Consider the following 17,466-nt stretch of genomic DNA (forward strand, 5'->3'; position numbering starts at 1 on the left):
GCTGACGAAGCACAGGGGCTAAGGAAAGTGGCACAGGTCCTGGCACAGACCTTTGGGGACAGGCAGGGCCTGTGATAATGACTAAGGGACCCAGGACTGAGCTTGATTTGCATGTCAATGCCACACTCATCCCAAATAGTTCCAGTGACCATGCTGATTCCCCCATGGCCAGGGGGTCAAGGCACCTCTTTATTGACAATGTAGGCAGAGGAAGTACCTGCTAACATGATGGCTGAGATGCTGATGGCAGCCAGGAGAGGAGAGGTAAAAGCACAGCCTTGATGGTGTCCACAGGCATGGCTGGAGGTAGCTCAGGGCTGCAGGGTCTGTATGTGTCAGGATCTGTCCTTACACCTACAGATAGCAACCTGTGAGGTAGCCATGAGAAAAGCTGGCAGCAGGACCCCTGCCTGAAGCCAGGCCACCAAACAGTCCCAGCCCCTCATACTAGCACATGGAGACGTCTTAGTTATTAACTTTGCCAGAGTCACCACCCAGAGTGATATTCATGCCTAGAGAGTGACATGGCCAGCTCAGTCCCTCTGCCATCGCTGCTGCACAGGCTCTCCCTTGCTGCACAGCCAGTGCTCAGCCACGTCCCCACCACAGTGGTCCTTGGCAGGTGGCAGCAGCCTCCAGCGTTAGGTGTGGCCAGCCTGGGCCCGGCGGTGTGTTTGCAGGCAGGCCGTGGAACAGAAGGAGAAGTCGAGGTAGTGGAAGGGGATCCGTCCCAACAGGGACTCTCCACACTGCCAGCAGCGGCTGCAGGAAAGAGCAGAGCTGGCCCTGAGCAAAGGAGACGCTTGCAAAAGAGTTAGTAGAGGAAAGGGTTCCCTGCCTGGACTGTGACACAAGACATCAGCAGCCTGAGGGAGCTGGGGCTCCTCTGCTCTCACAGGGCTGATGTGCTCACCCAATGGCCTGGCCAGGACATACTCCCTGGGGGACATGCTCTGTCAAAGTGTGATGTGAGGTACTTTAAGGCAGAATGAACATTTAGGTGCAAATACCACATTTAGGGGCTTGGCCCTATAAAGGTTGTAAAGCCCCTGCCCAGCTAAGCATGGGGAGTGCTGGCTGCCAACAAACCTGGTGGGGTGGCAGAGGAAAGCAAACAGGGACACAGGAGTGGCTGGGGCGTTGACTTGCTGTAGATCTGGCTGCAAGTGGACCAAGTCATCCTTAGCAAAATATTTCAGGGGAGCAGGGCAAGAGAGGGAGGAAACTATACAAGCACTACCGGGAATTGAGTGGTCAGGAATAGCTTTAGACTGGAAATGAGAACTGGAGCAAGAAAGGCAGGGAACAGCTGTACTGACATGGGAGGATTTGTGTTCAGAGCCATGCTGCTGGGATGGTTACCTGATGTTGGCAGGAGTCATGCCGGTGTCCTGCAGCTGTGCAGCCAACCTCCTCTCAGCAGCCAGTGCCCTCTGGGGAGCAGAGACAGCTCAGCCCCTGCAGCCTTGGGAGCTGCTGTGCCCAGAGCACACCACATCCGCACTGCCCTATCTGGGCTGGATCCCCTTCCCAATCCTCACCTTCTCCCTGTCAGACAGGGCTGCAAACCACTGCTTCCTTTCCTGCTCCTGCTCCCAGCGCTGCTGCTCCTCCCGCTGTGCTTGCTCCCGTTGCTTCCGCTGGGCTTTCTGTGCCCGCTTCTTCTCCAGCTTCTTGGCCTCCATCTCCTGTGTCAGGGGCCCTGGCACCTGAGGGCAGGCAGCATCTCCCACTGAGCCGGGGCAATGCACGAGTGGGAAGGGAGAGCTTTGCTCTGGGGCTCCCCTGTGGGTGAGGGCAGCGGGCAGGCCCCACCTTGGCACGGCTGTAGTCGTACTTGTCTGGATGGGCCACCATGAACTTGCGGAAGGCATTGCGGGTCTGTCTGTCAGCAGAGGTGCAGTATGGGGTCCTCTCCTGCCTGTCCCTGCGAGACAAGGGAAACCAGACAAGGGAGACCAGCTTGCTCACACTGCCATCTTACTGTCTGCATCCCACTGGGCTGTGAGCCCACAGACCCCCCAGAGATGAGCAGTGTGTACTGCAGGCCACAGTATCACAGCCAAGGAGGGGAAAGTTCCTTATTCCTATACTAGAATCCTCCAAGTCCTTCTTGCCTCTCAAAGCCCCTGCATGGGGCTTTTGTCTCATCCGGGCCCTTGGAACAGCCCACCAATAAACCTGGGTGCACTTTGAGGCACTGCCCACCTCCTGCCATGCCAGACCAGGCAGGCAGAGAGAAGGGTGGCTCAGCTCCTAGGCCTCCTATAAAAACCCCAGACATCCCAGGTCACAGAGACCAATACTGGCTGTCCTAGGACAAGAGTGGCACCAGTTCTCTGTGGCTGAGACAGGAGTGAATCGCTGGATTCCCACAGCAGGAGTTGTGAAGCACTGGGTGCCCTGCAGCCATACCTGAGGGCAGGGTCTGCTCCTGCCTCCAGCAGCAGACACACAGCCTCAGCCCTGCCAGCCTGAGCTGCCACGTGAAGCAGGGTGCAGCCCTGCTTGTCCACGGGCTGGTTCAGCAAGGAGCGGGCCATATCCAGAGACTGCCCATCCTCACTGTGCTCTGGCAGGCCCCCGTTCTCTGGCACTCCCAGGAGGTGCCGCAGTGTCTGCATATCCCCTGTCTTGCAGGCAGTGAACAGAGCATCGCAGAGCTGGGTCTGAGGGTCTCCTGTGAGGGAAGAACAGGAGGGGAGTCCAATGGGCAGACTGGGCAGAGCAGCACTCAGAGCAACACACATAATGCCTCAGCTTGCTAGCTGGATTTGGGCACTGCAGGATCTCCAGCACCTTCTGGAGTCTGTGGCCATGTGCTATGGCATTGCTAGGCACTGTTGTCAGTAGCCAAGTCTCCTCCTAAAGTAAGACCCACTCCAATCCCCACAACACACCTGGCTTAGCCAGGTGCTGCCTGGCCCCCTTGGCTCAAACACACTTGGCTCACTCAAAGGCACATGACTGCACTAAAGACTTCTCAGATCCAGCTGTTCTGGGTATCTGCATGACAATGTGCTCTTCACCCCACTGACAAGCCAGCAGTAAATGGGGCAGGCATTCAGCCAACACAGCTCCCAACCCACTCACCTCCATTGCTCCAGGGAAGCAGCCCAGCCTCAGCCTCCCCCTGCAGCTCTGTCACTGCCTCCAAGCCAGGCTGCCCACCAGTCTCTTTAGCACAAGGCCCTGCACAGGCAACGTGTGAGGAAGAGGGTCAGAGTCAGCCTGCATCCCAGCCATGGCCTTCCTACACTGCCCCTGCCAGTTCTTCCCCTCACCTTTCTCCACCTTCTTGTCCCTCTTCTTCCTCCTTTTGCGGTTTCGCTTGGGCATCACCTCGAACTCCCGGAGGTGCAAGGTCCCCAGTGTCACTTCCACAGTCTCCAGTTCCCCTGCAGGGCTTTCTTCCTCCTCTTCCTCCTCCTCCTCTGGGGCTGAGGAGGGTGATAAGACTGGGGCTAAGGCTCCACACAGAGAACTACTCACTCAGGGCTCTGAGCCAGGAACACCCTGTCTTTCTCCTGTCCAGCCACACTCTGAAGCTGCAAATCTGGCCCATGCCATAACATCAAACCCCACCTGCTTGCTCGGAGTCATGTCTCCCTCCATGGTTCAACTCACCTGTTGTGTCTTCCTGCGGGGGATCCACTTCTGCCTTCTGCCTCTTCTGCCAGACCCTCCTGGGGGACCCAATGATGTCCTCCAGTGGTGTGTCCTTCCCTGGGCAGCAAGGGTGCTCCCATCACTACCTGGGGACAGGGAGCACCCCATGTCTCCAGGGTCTGAGGGCTGAAGAGCTAGCACCTCCACCCCATAGGGTAGCATCCCCTAATGCACGAGGGACCACATCACCCCACCTGCCCTGACCCACAGGCACGAGGGCTGGTCCAACTCACCGTACACCTGCAGGCTGGCCAGCGTGGCGTGGACTCGCAGCACCTCTCGCAGGGTGGCCCTGCGGGTGCTGAGGGGGATGTGACAGATGCGAGGGTCCCCTCGGGTGAGGGGTGGGTTCCTGCCACCGAAGAGCAGCGCATGGTTGTGATGAGGGGCCCGGAGGAAGATGCGCTGAGCTTCACTCAGGGGCTGTGCCCAGGCTGCCAGGAGGTCCTGAATATCCTGGGGAGGAAGGAGAAGCGTTATGGGATCCTGAGCACACTATATGGGGCAAACATAGCTCTAGAGCAGGGACAAATCTAGAAGAGAGTAGCCCCAGTTGGGCCCTGCCCCTTCTTCCAGAGCCCACTGCCCCTGCCATGCCCCCCAGCAGCAGTGCGGCAGAGGCAGCAGGAGCACTCCCTGCTAAGTGCACCCTCACCTTGAGCAGTGCAGCCTCGTTGTAGCGGCGCAGGGAGGCCCCAGCAGATCTGGGGGCTGACCCCGGGGTCTGGGCATCCCGAAGGCCCTGCGCTGTGCCCCGCCGTGCTTGCACCGTGTACCGGTGGAAGGTCTTGTGCTCCTGCACCTGCAGGCTGTGGGGAGAGGGGCAGACATGAGCCACAGAGCTTAGTGTGCGTGACATTAACATGCAAGAGCAGCTCCAGCTGCCTGTGCCCAGAGGGACAGTCCCACTGTCCCCCTGTACTCACCCCCGGAACACTGCTCCTGCGAAGTGCCCGCCACCCATCATCAGCACAACCCAGCACGTGCTTGCATCGAGGCTCTGCAGTGATGCCGTCAGCTCCACCGGCTCCTCAATGTCACCCTGATACACAGACACCCTTGCTAGCACCCATGGCGTTACCTCCTTACCTCCTGCTGTCCCCAGAACAGAGACCAGCCTCTCTCCTAGCACCAGAAGCAGGTTTCTGGGAGCACCCCAGAGCCCAATAACAGCCACCAACAAGTCTGGGGCTCTGACCTGGCACCAGAGTCCACCCTTCCTATCACAAGAGGCAGAGATGTCAGAGAGACATCTACACCTGAATGTCCCCCACCTTTCTGGACTCCCTCTCCCACGCAGCTGGGCTGTGACTTGCCTTCCCAGTGAGCAGCACACAGCGGTAGGCGGAGATGAGCTGGCCCTTGGCATTGCGGAGCAGCACTTTGTGGGAGCGGGGAATCTGGGGGGTCTGGCCACTGTCACTGACAGAGGGCAGCAACTCCGACTCACTGCTCACATCAGAGCTATCCGAGTCGGATCCTGAGATGCTGGAAACATCACCTGCAAGGAAAAGAAAGATGCAGTGAAATAAAGCAAAGATTATTGAACAGCCTCCCCGAAACTCTCTAGGTGACTTCAAGGGCACTTGCAGAGTGCCCACAACCCCAGAAATGTTCTGTCAAATAACCCTATATATCACAAACAGGCTGTGACCTGGGGATATAGGAGCGTGGAGCTCTGGATCCCCAGACATGGTTAGGCAGGGGTACAATTAAAACATCCCCTTCTGCCTATAACAAATCCTAACAGCTCAGGAGCAGTGCTGGACCCTGAGAAGACCCCACAGGGACAGAATAGAGGAACCCTGAACTAGCAGAGGGCTTCATCCCTGTACAGAGGAACCCCAGTGAGGTTGCTGACAGCCCCTGGGCTCCAATGCAGACAATCCAGCTTCTCACCTGTGCGGGTTTTCTCCTCAAACACTTCCTCAGGCAGTGTCCGGCGCCCCAGGAGTCGCTGCTTCAGGTTGAAGCGATGCCAGTCAAGACGGTAGTGCTCAGTCTGTGGAGCAAAAAAAATATGAGCTGGCAACATCTTGGTGGTTCATGAAAGCCATCACCACCAAAGGGCATGAGGTGACAGACCCCAAGGACTAAACTGATGCTGGGCTCCTTCAGCAGTCCTGACTGGAAAATCACAGTATTTTAAGGAGTTACCCATGAAACAATTAACCTGAACAAGTACAAGCCTGTGCTGCACTTACTCTTTAATTCCAGTAAATGATACCTTTAATTGACAACATACAAGGTTTGAGTGCCAGATCTCAATAGGTCGTGAGCAGTGGGCAAACAGCCAGCACTGGGCTGCACCATGCTGGGGCTGAGTTTCCATAGCAGGATCCCACCAGTCATGCCAGCCCCAGTCCCACCTCACACTGCTCAGCCCTGCTCACCTGCTCCTCCCGGCTCCCAAACACCTGCCCGCAGGTCAAGCAGCACATCCTCTCTGGCACCTCGGTGACCCCATGGGGCTTCTCCTCACAGCTGGCTGCTGCAGGTTTCTCTGGAAGAACAAGGGAGGGCTGAGCACAGGTGTACCGCAAGGAGTGGAGCCTCCTCGGTCCCTCCTCAGCCAACCCAAAGAAACCTATGCTTGAAGGAGCTTCGGGGACCTTGGGGGGTCACCAAAAAAAAGCCTATTTACCCACCCACCCACCAGGTAGCTCCCATGGCTAAGCTCCGGGGTGATCACCCAAGCTGAGCTGGGGACAGAACACAAATCTGTGGCGGACACGAGCTTAGTGAGATAACCTCCCTCCCGCCGTTCCTGCGGAGCCCCACGCACCGTGGCTCGCAGGAGCCGGCTGGGCAGCACCCGCATCCGCAGCAGCTCCGGTGACCAGGCTCAGCCCGTGCAGGAGTTCAGGGTCCTGGGCAGCCTCAAACACCGACCTGCTCTCCGGCATGGCTAATGCTTCCGGGGACGGGACAGCGTCTGAGGAACGGGCCCGTCAGCGACCGCCCCGACACCGGCCCCACCGCTCTGCCGCGGTCCGAGCTCTGTGTTCGGGACAATCCCGCACCGCGCCCGGCGCCCGCGCGCGATGCCCCTTCCCCGAGCCGCCGTACCCCCGTCACCCCCGGGCCGCCGCACCCATACGGACCCCCCCGCCGCACCCCGTCACCCCCGGGACCGCCGTACCCCCGTCACCCCCGCCGCACCCCCGTGACTCCCGGAGCCGCCGCCGCCCCGTCACCCCCGGGACCGCCGCACCCCCGTGACTCCCGGAGCCGCCGTACCCCCGTGACCCCCGCCGTACCCCCGTCACCCCCGTGACCCCCGCCGTACCCCCGTCACCCCCGGGGCCGCTCCCCCGTGCCCGCCCCGCCGCTCACGCGCGGCCGCCGCCGCCGCCGGGCCCGGAAGCGCCTCTCGTCACATCCCGCGCGCCCATTGGCTGCCGCGTCCCACCCCCCGCTCGCCATTGGGCGCCGTGCCCGCCAGTCGCGGGCGGGGCCGAGCGGGCCGCGCCGCGCCGGGCCGGGCCGGGCCGCGCCGGTGGCGGCGGCGGCGGCGGCGCGGGGCCCCGCCATGGCCCACTTCGAGACGCAGTACCAGCGCCTGGAGAGCTCCTCCACCGAGTCTCCCCCCGGCGGCGGCGACCTGCTCGTCCACGTCCCCGAGGGCGCCAAGTGTGAGCGATGGCACCGGGGGTTGGGGCCTGGCCGGCGGCGGGGTGCGGAAGAGGCCGGGGGCGCGGGGGAGAGGCCGGACCCCGAGGGGAGCCGCGGTGGCGGCTGCGGGGCTGGAGTGAGGCCTCGGGTGCCAGGGGCAGCGGGGAAGGGGTAGGTTGTGCTGGTGACAACACCAAGGGTGAGTGTACTGAGGACCCCCTCACCCTGTGCTGCTTCTTCCTTCAGCTCCGTGGCATCACATCGAGAACCTCGACCTGTTCTTCTCTCGCATATCCTTTTGCAGGGCGAGGGTCAGGCGGGATGTATCCCCCTCCTCCCCGCTCTAAGTACAGGGAAAACATGGAGCTTTGTGTAACTTGGAGCTTGGGCAGTGCCAGCCATTCCTGTAGGACAGTACACAGCTCCAGAGGGGCTGACAGAACCCCCCATGCCTTGGGACGCTGTCACTTGACACAGGGTCATACACGTGCTTCTAGGAATTCTTGGGAAAGTGACGATGATACTGTTGTCGTTACAGTTAATGTGTTATAGTCTTAACAGAATTTTATTGCTAGCATGGCATTTACAATCAGGGTAGTACAGGATTTCTGTAGGCAGAATCAGTGTAGTACAATTTTATAAGTAGCGCAGAACAGAATTTTATAGTATCTCTTAGTTTGTGGTTTCTAATCAGCTGGACTCTTTACAGATCAGGACATATCTTAATATATGGTTTGCTAAATCAATATAATGATTGTAATGAAGACTCAAAAATGACATAAACGGAGTCATTCACTTAGTCCTCATTGGAAGCAGATGACAATGGGGGTATCCCTGGCTGCTGAGGGGTCCTGGGTCTCACTGTCCACCAGCAGCTGTGGTACAAGTTCCCACTTAGGATTTGTAACTCCTTGATTTTGTGGTTAGTGCTCTGGGTGCTGTTAATACTTCCCTCTTCTGTCATGGGGTCATCACCTCTGTTGGGTTGGCCAGGTGCCTGGGACCATCAAGGACAGCACGGAAGAGAGTAATCAGCCTGGTGCCAAGGAATCTTGAGGCCCATGGGGAGGGAAAGCAGAAACCCCGTTTGATTTATCTACTTGGTTCACAGGACCTTCAGTGCCTGATAACTGGGCAAAGGGTGACCCACTAATAGGTGACACCCTCGGTGACACAGCAGGGCTGCTTGCCTTATGAAATGGTGTTAATTATGCTGACCACATTGCTGGGGGCAGGAGCAGGTGCCAGGTGTCACTAAATACGTTTTGTCTGTCTCTGTCTTGTCCTGCCCTAGCCTGCCCTGCCCTATGCACCGTTGTGCAGCCTGAGTGCAGGCTGAGTTTCTGCTCTGTGCTCAGCAGACCCCACTGTGGGTATTGAGTGCAGGAAGGAAGGAGCACAAACAAAGCCAAGTCCCTCTACCCCAGCCATGCTTTACCTGGGCAGAGTTTTTTCTTCAGAGTGTTTTCCTTGTTTTCCTGCACTGGGGAACCAACTTGCTGATGAGTGGGGGTGGGACAGATTTTTTCTTGGTGGTGAAGGGAGACTTGGCTGAGGAGCTGTGGAAATCAGTGGGACAGAAGCCTCTTCATCCTTCATCAGAAAGGAGTCTCCATGCTGTTTTCCTTGACTGTGGATTTCACGTCTATAACCTGCATCAGAAGAATGGCTTCACTTGCATGCTCATTGGAGAGATCTTTGAGCTCATGTAAGTGCAGGTTCCCCTCTGTTGTGGCTGCTGGGGAACAGCCCCAGGCACTTGCCAAGCACTTGCAGCTGTGTAGGTGGAAGGGCTTCTTTCATAAATATCCTGTCTCCCCTTCATCAGGATTTTCCATGCCCCAGACCCACATTTCACTTTGAGGAACCATTGCCTGTGAGCGTTCCTGCTGCCAGGGCTGTGGGATTGCATCTCTGTGGCATATGACCCTGGCTGCTTCACGTTTAGTGGTGGAGCAGAAGGGTGATTCCCTCACAACACTTCTCTTTTTTCACAGGCAGTTCATCTTTGTGGTGGCATTCACCACTTTTCTTATCAGCTGTGTTGATTATGACATCCTCTTTGCCAACAAAGCATTAAATCACAGCCAGCATCCCACTGAGCCCATTAAGGTGACTCTGCCAGATGCCTTCCTCCCTCCAAATGTCTGCAGTGCAAGGTAGGGGCAGTGGAGGGCATGTTAGCCACTGCTCTTGTTTTCCTAAGTACTCAGGGCTCCTGTCTGGACCTGTGTCCCACTACTTGCCTCTTCTTGCTTGCAGAATCCAGGCAAACAGCTTCCTCATCTGCATCCTGGTGATAGCTGGGGTTTTCTGGATCCACCGACTCGTCAAATTTATCTACAATATCTGCTGCTACTGGGAGATTCACTCTTTCTACATCAATGCCCTGAAGATCCCCATGGTAAGTCGCTGAGCCCGGGGCTGCATGCAGGGCTGCTGAGGGTCATGGGAGGCATTTGCTGGTGTTTGCAACTTGCCTTCATGCCTCTCCTCTCCTCAGTCAGACTGAGCACTCTTCCCTCTACTCCATAGCCACATGATCTCCTTTCAGCCTCTCCTCCAGCAGCCAGTTTGTTCCGTGTTACCCTCTCTGTGCTCAGTCTGCCTCTCCGCCTGCTGGCGCGTGCCGCTGCCATATGCCACCCAATATGTGTGTTCTGCAGCAGTGGCCTTTTCTGTGATGCCTTCCACAGATAAGCGAGGATATCCTCGTACCTCCCTGAGATGTGAACAACCTCAGCTTCCTTGTTTATTTGGGAGGCTTGGAGCTACTTAGTTGTGAAGGTCACACAGCAGATCAGTGTGTCACAGACGGGGTTTGAGGCTTGCATAGACAGTCTAGCCCAGAGTCCTTGCTCTGATGAACAACATGAAAAGGCATGTGTGCATCCTTTGGATGGAGAAAGTATCTTGAGAAAGGTGGGGTGAGCTGAAAGGCTTGGATTGTCCCCAGTTTTTCCATGGGGTCCCTCTGGGACACTGCTTAAGTCCCTTCCATGTTTGTTTCTCCCTGCTGACTCGAAATGGTAGCTCTGGGAGGAACCACGAAAGCCTGGACCTGTGTTTATGCCTCCAAGGAAGCTGGTGCATGTGTGGCTGGGAAACAGTCATCTGTGCTAATCTAGGGGGTAAAGGGCACCATGGCAGGGTGTGGGGTTTGCCTGCTGCAGGCTGAAGTGGTGCCAGAAGGTGCCTCACGCCCTGGTGTTGCATGCACTTTGCCAGCGCCCCGAGGTGTGTGCTGGGACCTGGCTTCTGTCCCTGGATACTTCTTGCTCCTAATCTTGCTGCTTGTCCACCTTCCAGTCCACCCTGCCCTACTACACCTGGCAGGAGGTGCAGGCCCGCATTGTGCAGATCCAGAAGGAGCACCAGATCTGCATCCACAAGAAGGAGCTGACAGAGCTGGACATCTATCACCGCATCCTCCGCTTCAAGAACTACATGGTGGCCATGGTGAACAAGTCACTGCTGCCCATCCGCTTCCGCCTGCCTCTGCTGGGAGACACCGTCTTCTACACACGTGGGCTCAAGTACAACTTTGAGCTCATCTTCTTCTGGGGTCCCGGCTCCCTCTTTGAGAACGAGTGGAGCCTGAAGGCTGAATACAAGCGGGCCGGGAACCGCCTGGAGCTGGCTGAGAAGCTCAGCACCCGCATCCTCTGGATTGGCATTGCTAACTTCCTCCTCTGCCCCCTCATCCTCATCTGGCAGATCCTCTATGCTTTCTTCAGCTACACGGAGATCCTGAAGCGGGAGCCGGGCAGCCTGGGTGCCCGCTGCTGGTCTCTCTATGGCCGCTGTTACCTGCGTCACTTCAACGAGCTGGATCACGAACTGCATTCACGCCTCAGCAAGGGGTACAAGCCAGCTTCCAAATACATGAACTGCTTTATCTCCCCGCTTCTCACCATCGTGGCCAAGAACGTGGCCTTCTTTGCTGGCTCCATCCTGGCTGTGCTCATCGCTCTCACCATCTATGATGAGGACGTGCTTGCGGTCGAGCACGTCCTGACCACGGTCACCCTGCTCGGGGTGGGCATCACCGTGTGCAGGTGAGGTGGGTCTGTGCTGCCCCTGTGCTCCTGGCAGCGCTGTAGGGAGCAGTGGGGCTGGCAGCAATATGTAAACATGCTCTTTGCTTGCAAGTGGATGTGAATCTGTGTGGATGAGGGGCTTGGCTGGGGAGAGGTAGTGATCCTGGCTGCGGTAGTTGTATGGTGTGAGGGGCTGCTCTGGTCGGAAAGCTACAGGTAGAGCTGTGATATGGGCCAGTCACCCTGCCCTCCCAAGATGACATCTCCCAAGAACTGAGGTGTAATGCTGTGATGTTTCCCTGTTGTGCAGGTCTTTCATCCCTGACCAGCACCTGGTCTTCTGCCCAGAGCAGCTGCTGCGAGTCATCCTGGCACACATCCACTACATGCCTGACCACTGGCAAGGCAATGCCCACCGCTACGAGACCAGGGACGAGTTTGCCCAGCTCTTCCAGTACAAAGCGGTGAGCTTGGCTTAACTGTGGGGCTGGGGACACCTACCCCCATCCATCACAGGATGGAGAAAGTGCTGGAGAGCTCAACAGCTCCTGGGCTTATAGAGGAGCAAGGCAGCATCCTCAGAGATACCCTGCCCCAGAAGATGGAGGGCTACCTCTGGGGTCTGTTTTGGGATTGTGGGTTTTTTGACCCTCAAGTTTGTGCTGAACCCCTCATTTCTGTGCTCAGGTCTTCATCCTGGAAGAGCTCCTGAGTCCTATCATTACCCCTTTGATCCTCATCATCTGCCTGCGGCCCAAGTCCTTGGACATTGTTGACTTCTTCCGTAACTTCACCGTGGAGGTGGTGGGTGTGGGTGACACCTGCTCCTTTGCCCAGATGGACGTGCGCCAGCACGGCCACCCTGCGGTAGGTCCTGTGCTGCCCACCAGCATGTCTGCTCCTTTAGACCCATGAGAGGCCCGAACTCGCCACTCCTGGCAGCCCACAGCCCAGCCACACACCTCTTGGTAGGGTGTCTGGATTTGGCAGCACACATCACCAGCTCCAGAAGGCTCTTGTGACCCAGCTGTGATTATTGACCAGATGCTTCGGGAATCAGGCTGTGTCATGTCTTTGATGTCATTGCCTGTTTTCACAGCCAAGGGTTCTGTGTCCTCAGGAGAGTGAAATGTGGACATTTAGAAAGTGTGGTCACTTCTCTCCTGTTTGTGCTCAGGAGAGAAGCAGTCTAGAGAAAATAGGAAGCATTTTCCATTATGAAAAATCTATGATGGAGGGAAAAGGGGTCCATCTGTTTTGTGTGCCTTGGAATTTAGGTTACTTGCCTAGGGAAAGACTTCCTAGTGACACAGTCATCAACTAGGAAGGAAGTGAACTCATTGTGGCAGGAAACTTTTAAGAGGAGTTATTTGTTGACTCTAATTGTTCCTGTCTGTGTGACTGTTCATAGCTCCCCAGTTCCCTTGCAGCAATTCATGTTCTGAGATGGAGTTGGAACAAACTGTGTTTGTTGCTTCTTCTCCTGAGATGGCTGAATGAGCATGGGGACTTCTGGTGTAGCATCTGCTACATAGGGCACCATGGCCTTGCATGGGCTGGGTGTTGCATGCTTTGCCCAGACTGATTGCAGGATTCCCAGGGCTGGCAGGGTTGCAAAGCAGATCCTGTCTCTCATTACCCATCTCTTGTCCACAGTGGATGTCAGCAGGAAAGACGGAGGCCTCCATTTACCAGCAGGCAGAGGACGGCAAGACGGAGCTATCCCTCATGCACTTTGCCATCACCAACCCCAAGTGGCAGCCACCCCGCGAGAGCACAGCCTTCATCGGCTTCCTGAAGGAGCGGGTGCACCGGGACAGCAGCGTGGCCCTGGCTCAGCAGGCTGTGCTCCCTGAAAACGCCCTCTTCAGCTCCATCCAGTCCCTGCAGTCGGAGTCAGAGGTGCCCAGGCTCAGGGCGTGTGGGTTGTTCTTGGGGTGCTTGCTACATGCTGGGAAATTCATTGTCAGGCCCTCTGGGTAATTTTGCCCTTGCCTGAGATGCATCTGGGGATGAAAATGTGGTAGATCAGCACTATCTGGGACACTTTTGAGTTTCTAGAGAAGGTAACAAACAGGCTGTCCTAGAGCCCTGTGAGATGGGAGAGGGGCCAAGATAGCCCAGCTCTGTGTGTCTGGTGAGATCAGTCCTCCAGCTCTGCACAGGACAGTGACTTTCTCTTTCAACTCTGCAGCCTCACAGCCTGATTGCCAATGTGATAGCAGGCTCCTCAGCACTGGGCTTCCACATGAGCCGGGACGGACAGGCTTCCCGCCATCTCTCAGAAGTGGCCTCGGCTCTGCGTTCCTTCTCCCCACTCCAGTCTGCCCAGCAGCCTTCCAGTGGCTTCCAGGCATCGGGAAGGGACGGAGAGGCAGCCCAGCCTCGTGGTGCCAGTGCCATGACAGCCTCTGGGTAAGCTGCTGGCTGGAGAAGGGCAGCCAGACACCTTGGACGTTCCTTTACCCTTTGCCCAAATGCCATCCTGTTGTCCTAGATGCATGGTGGCATTTATCTCTGCAGTCTGGACAGCAAGGGACATTCACAAGCAGAGTTAGACTCAGGTCTAGGTGCTGGTGCCAGGTGCTAAGGCTGGCCCCAAAGGATAGTGTCAGGGTCCTATTGCTCTCCTGTAGGTACAGTGGTGAAAGACCCCTGTGTAGGGAAGAGGCAGTGGTGTAGCAGGGCTTGTGTATTTTGGGAGATGCTGCAGAGGGGCCTCTTCATACCCAGTTCAGGAGCAGATCTCTGTGAGCCTGACATTAGAGTGGAGAGGGGCTGGGCGTTGTGGGGGCACCTGGGCAGGAAACAATACTGGTGTGTTCCGTGGCAGTGCTGATGCAAGGACCGTGAGCTCGGGGAGCAGCGCCTGGGAGGGTCAACTGCAGAGCATGATCCTGTCAGAGTATGCCTCGACTGAGATGAGTCTTCATGCACTCTACATGCACGAGGTGAGCAACCCAGAGCTAGGCTGGCCAGAGGGGCATGGAGCAAGGCAGGCAGGGCTGGGCCGCCCTGTCCATTGTGATGAGAAAACCAGTGTGTATGCAGTGCTGTGGAGAGGGTGTGTTTGGGCATCTGGTTTCTCCCACGCAGCTGAGTCACTCGTGTTTTGGCTTGCAGTTGCACAAGCAGCATGCCCAGCTGGAGCCCGAGCGGCACACTTGGCACCGCCGGGAGAGTGACGAGAGTGGGGAGAGTGCCCACGAAGAGCTGGACACTCAGCGGGGTGGCCCTGTCCCCATTCCCCGCTCTGCCAGCTACCCCTTCTCCTCACCACGGCAGCCTGCTGAGGAGACAGCCACGCTGCAGACTGGCTTCCAGCGGCGATACGGTGGCATCACAGGTACGGAGCCAGGGCAGAGGTCTGAGTTTGGGTCAGAGCTCTGTAACCGATGTCCTTTATGGACTGGCTAGGCACTGGCAGTCCCCCAGGTAGCTAATCTAATTTCTTGCCTCTCTTGCAGACCCAGGCACAGTGCACAGAGCCCCATCACATTTCTCCCGCCTTCCTCTGGGAGGCTGGGCCGAGGACGGGCAGTCAGCGAGGCACCCAGAGCCTGTGCCAGAGGAGAGCTCAGAGGATGAGCTTCCGCCACAGATTCACAAGGTAAGGGTGGTGGCTGTGGCTGAGAAGGGCAAGGTGTACTCTGATGCCAGGTTGGGGTGCTGGCAGCTGGTCCCAGCAGGTGCCACATTGTCTCTCTATCTTGCAGGTATAGCCTGGTAGACTGGGCATCTCATGGGGCTTGCAGATTGGGAGCCACCTGGACAGCAGGATGTGGCATGGGCTTGATTCTTCTCCTGTACTGAGTGGACATTTTGTTGCCATCAATTGCTGAAGAGACAAAACTTGCCAGGCCAGCGTCTTTGCTGTGGCACCTTGTGTCTAGCCATGTGTCAAGTCAACGCCACTCTGACTTGTGGGGTGAATGCGTGTGTGAGTACATAGCTGTGTCTGTGTTCACATCTGTGTCGTCCGTGTCGGAGGATCTCTGCAGAGCCTCTGGAAACTGATGTGATGGGACTAGCAGTGAGGAGCTGCTGGTGGACTGCTTTGGAGGTGGCAGCAGCAGCTGCTCTTCAAAGAGACGGGAGATGGCATCAGCTCCATCCAGATGTGCGCCCGAAGCTGGGACCTGCCGTCAAAATGAGGGCAGGAGTTGTTGAGGGTGGTCTGAGGGAGCTCAGCCTGTAGCACCACTCTGCCCTGCCTGCAGCCCTGAGAAGGTGCCTAGGACCATGTTAGTCCTCCTAGAGAGGACCAGTGTTGTGCCTCTCAGCCCAGAGCAGGACAACAGTTGGGCAGTCACCCAGCCCTCTGTCCCTGCACCCTGCAGAGGGGTGGGCCCTGGTGGCTGCTGCTGGTATGAGTACAGGTGAGATACAGAGCTGGTGGGAAGAGCTCTGGTTCGATCCAGGATGCTGCAGCTCTTCCCTGACTCATGACAGCTGGCCCATTCCCTGCATGGAAGAAAGGGCCATTGGAGTGATGCCTCCATGCCAGGGCAGCAGCATCCTCCCATGTTTGGCACCTATGGGATGTGGGCTACTAGTGGGCCCTCCTGCAGTGCCAAAGAGACCCCAGTGTGGAGCAGCCTGGCATCTTTCGGGAGTGCTCACAGCCCACTCAGAGCCCACCCTGAAGGTCTTGTGCTCTGTGTGTTGGTTCCTTTTCTCCAGGCACAAAAAAGGCCTTTTTCCCATGCCTGGGTGCTGTTGTATTGGTTGTGTCCTTCTGATGCAGCTGTTCCTGTGGAACCGGGCCTTTCCTCTTCCCCGGCAAAGGGTTTGGTTCATCTCAAATCTTGCCCAGAGGTTCCCAGCTCCTCGTTTCCTCCTGAAACCTTCCTTTTGCTTACAACATGGTTTCAGACAGCTGCTGTGGAGACCATGCAGCTGTCTCATGCCTGACAGAGCAAGGAGGGGCATCCTGAACCCAGAAAGGAGAGGCACACCTCAGCCCAGACTTGGGATGGTGGTGGGGAGTCAGGATCCTAGCTGTGCAATATAGCCTCAGACCTTCCCACCATCCTCCTGTTTCCCCTCTTTTCTCTTTGCAGCTTCTGGGGAATTGCATCCCAGCTAACTCCTGCCTACGACTTCCTTTCCATTCCCCTTGCCTCTGGCAGGGGCTGCTTGCTTTTGTCATGCGCTCTGCGAGCACTGCACACCCTCCTCTGCTGTCTCTGGAGTCCAGGGCCATCCCTCTTCTCGTGCCAGGGTTATTGCCCTCTGCCCTTTGAGCCTGGGACAGCTCTAAGCCACCTGCTGCCAGTGTTTCTGCACCTGAGTAGCCATGAGCAGGGCCAAGGGGCTTGCACAGGGGCAGGCTCTTTGGGGTAGCAGGCTCCTTATTGCCATGGGGAGGGCTGGGCAGAGCTGGAGCTACTGGGGTCTGTATGAGATCAAACAGAGTCTTCTAAAGCAGAGCTCAGGGTGGGGATCAGCTCTTCAGTGCTGGGGTCAGGGCTCTGTGAATGTGGGTGCTGCTGGGGTCCTTCCATGAAGAAGTGGCTGCAACCGCTCCACAGCAGCTTCAGCTTGGGGCTGTCATGGCTTGGTGAAAGAAAGCAGAAAGCAAATCTAGGAACCCAGATTTTCCAGTGGCTTCTCTTGGTGCCCAGGCTGCTGCCTCCCCTCTCTGGGCCTATGGGACACTGTGTCTGGGCTTCCTAATGGAGTTGCTGGTGGTCTGTACAGCTGAACGGCTGGAGGCAGTGCCCTGGGGCAGGGGAAGACTCTGGATCTTTCCCTGGGCTGGCAGGAGGGAGATGCCAGGCATAGCAGGCCCAAGTCTTTGCCGCATGTTTTGCTTGTGTCGTCAGTGTCCCATGTGCATGGCGAGCCACTCTTCCTCATCTCCTCCTGAGATGTGCGGGCACGGAGGTCCCTGGGGAGTGCAGTATCAAACCCCCGTGCCCTCGCTGTACAGCTGTATAGCCGTCTAATAAAGATGGGGTGTATCATCCCTGCCTGTGTCCGAGTCTCCCTTCGCTCTGTGGTAGCGTGCAGCCCACCTGCGCCTGCCTTGCGATGGCGGCAGAAGGCTGGGAGGAGCCAGCCGCCTGCTCCGGCGGCACGGGGAGCTCCCAGGAGGAGGCAGGGGCTATATTTATCCCTGGGAGGGCAGTGCCCCGTC

At 57.3% G+C, this 17,466-nt stretch overlaps 2 protein-coding genes across 2 annotated transcripts; one reads left to right on the forward strand and one right to left on the reverse strand.

Annotated features, from left to right (window-relative positions):
* Positions 1-70: 70 nt before the first annotated feature.
* Positions 71-7,001, reverse strand: ANKZF1 (ankyrin repeat and zinc finger peptidyl tRNA hydrolase 1). Its single transcript, XM_030952316.1, has 16 exons — positions 6,959-7,001; positions 6,455-6,604; positions 6,063-6,172; positions 5,569-5,671; positions 4,986-5,170; positions 4,596-4,711; positions 4,325-4,478; positions 3,903-4,125; positions 3,628-3,726; positions 3,285-3,440; positions 3,094-3,192; positions 2,416-2,680; positions 1,816-1,927; positions 1,542-1,709; positions 1,363-1,433; positions 71-762 (listed from the first exon to the last, which is right to left on the reverse strand). The coding sequence occupies exons 2-16, from the start codon at positions 6,573-6,575 to the stop codon at positions 642-644; spliced, it is 2,103 nt and encodes a 700-aa protein (XP_030808176.1). The 5' UTR covers positions 6,576-6,604; positions 6,959-7,001; the 3' UTR covers positions 71-641.
* A 121-nt stretch (positions 7,002-7,122) lies between these two features.
* Positions 7,123-17,448, forward strand: ATG9A (autophagy related 9A). Its single transcript, XM_030952173.1, has 14 exons — positions 7,123-7,304; positions 7,531-7,574; positions 8,928-8,992; positions 9,282-9,443; positions 9,547-9,688; positions 10,594-11,342; positions 11,635-11,788; positions 12,012-12,191; positions 12,981-13,226; positions 13,519-13,739; positions 14,158-14,275; positions 14,448-14,670; positions 14,792-14,934; positions 15,041-17,448. Exons 1-14 carry the CDS (start codon positions 7,202-7,204, stop codon positions 15,044-15,046), a joined length of 2,556 nt encoding a protein of 851 aa, XP_030808033.1. The 5' UTR covers positions 7,123-7,201; the 3' UTR covers positions 15,047-17,448.
* Positions 17,449-17,466: the final 18 nt, after the last annotated feature.

The sequence above is a fragment of the Camarhynchus parvulus genome, chromosome 7 (assembly GCF_901933205.1).
Source record: "Camarhynchus parvulus chromosome 7, STF_HiC, whole genome shotgun sequence".
Lineage (NCBI taxonomy): Eukaryota > Metazoa > Chordata > Aves > Passeriformes > Thraupidae > Camarhynchus > Camarhynchus parvulus.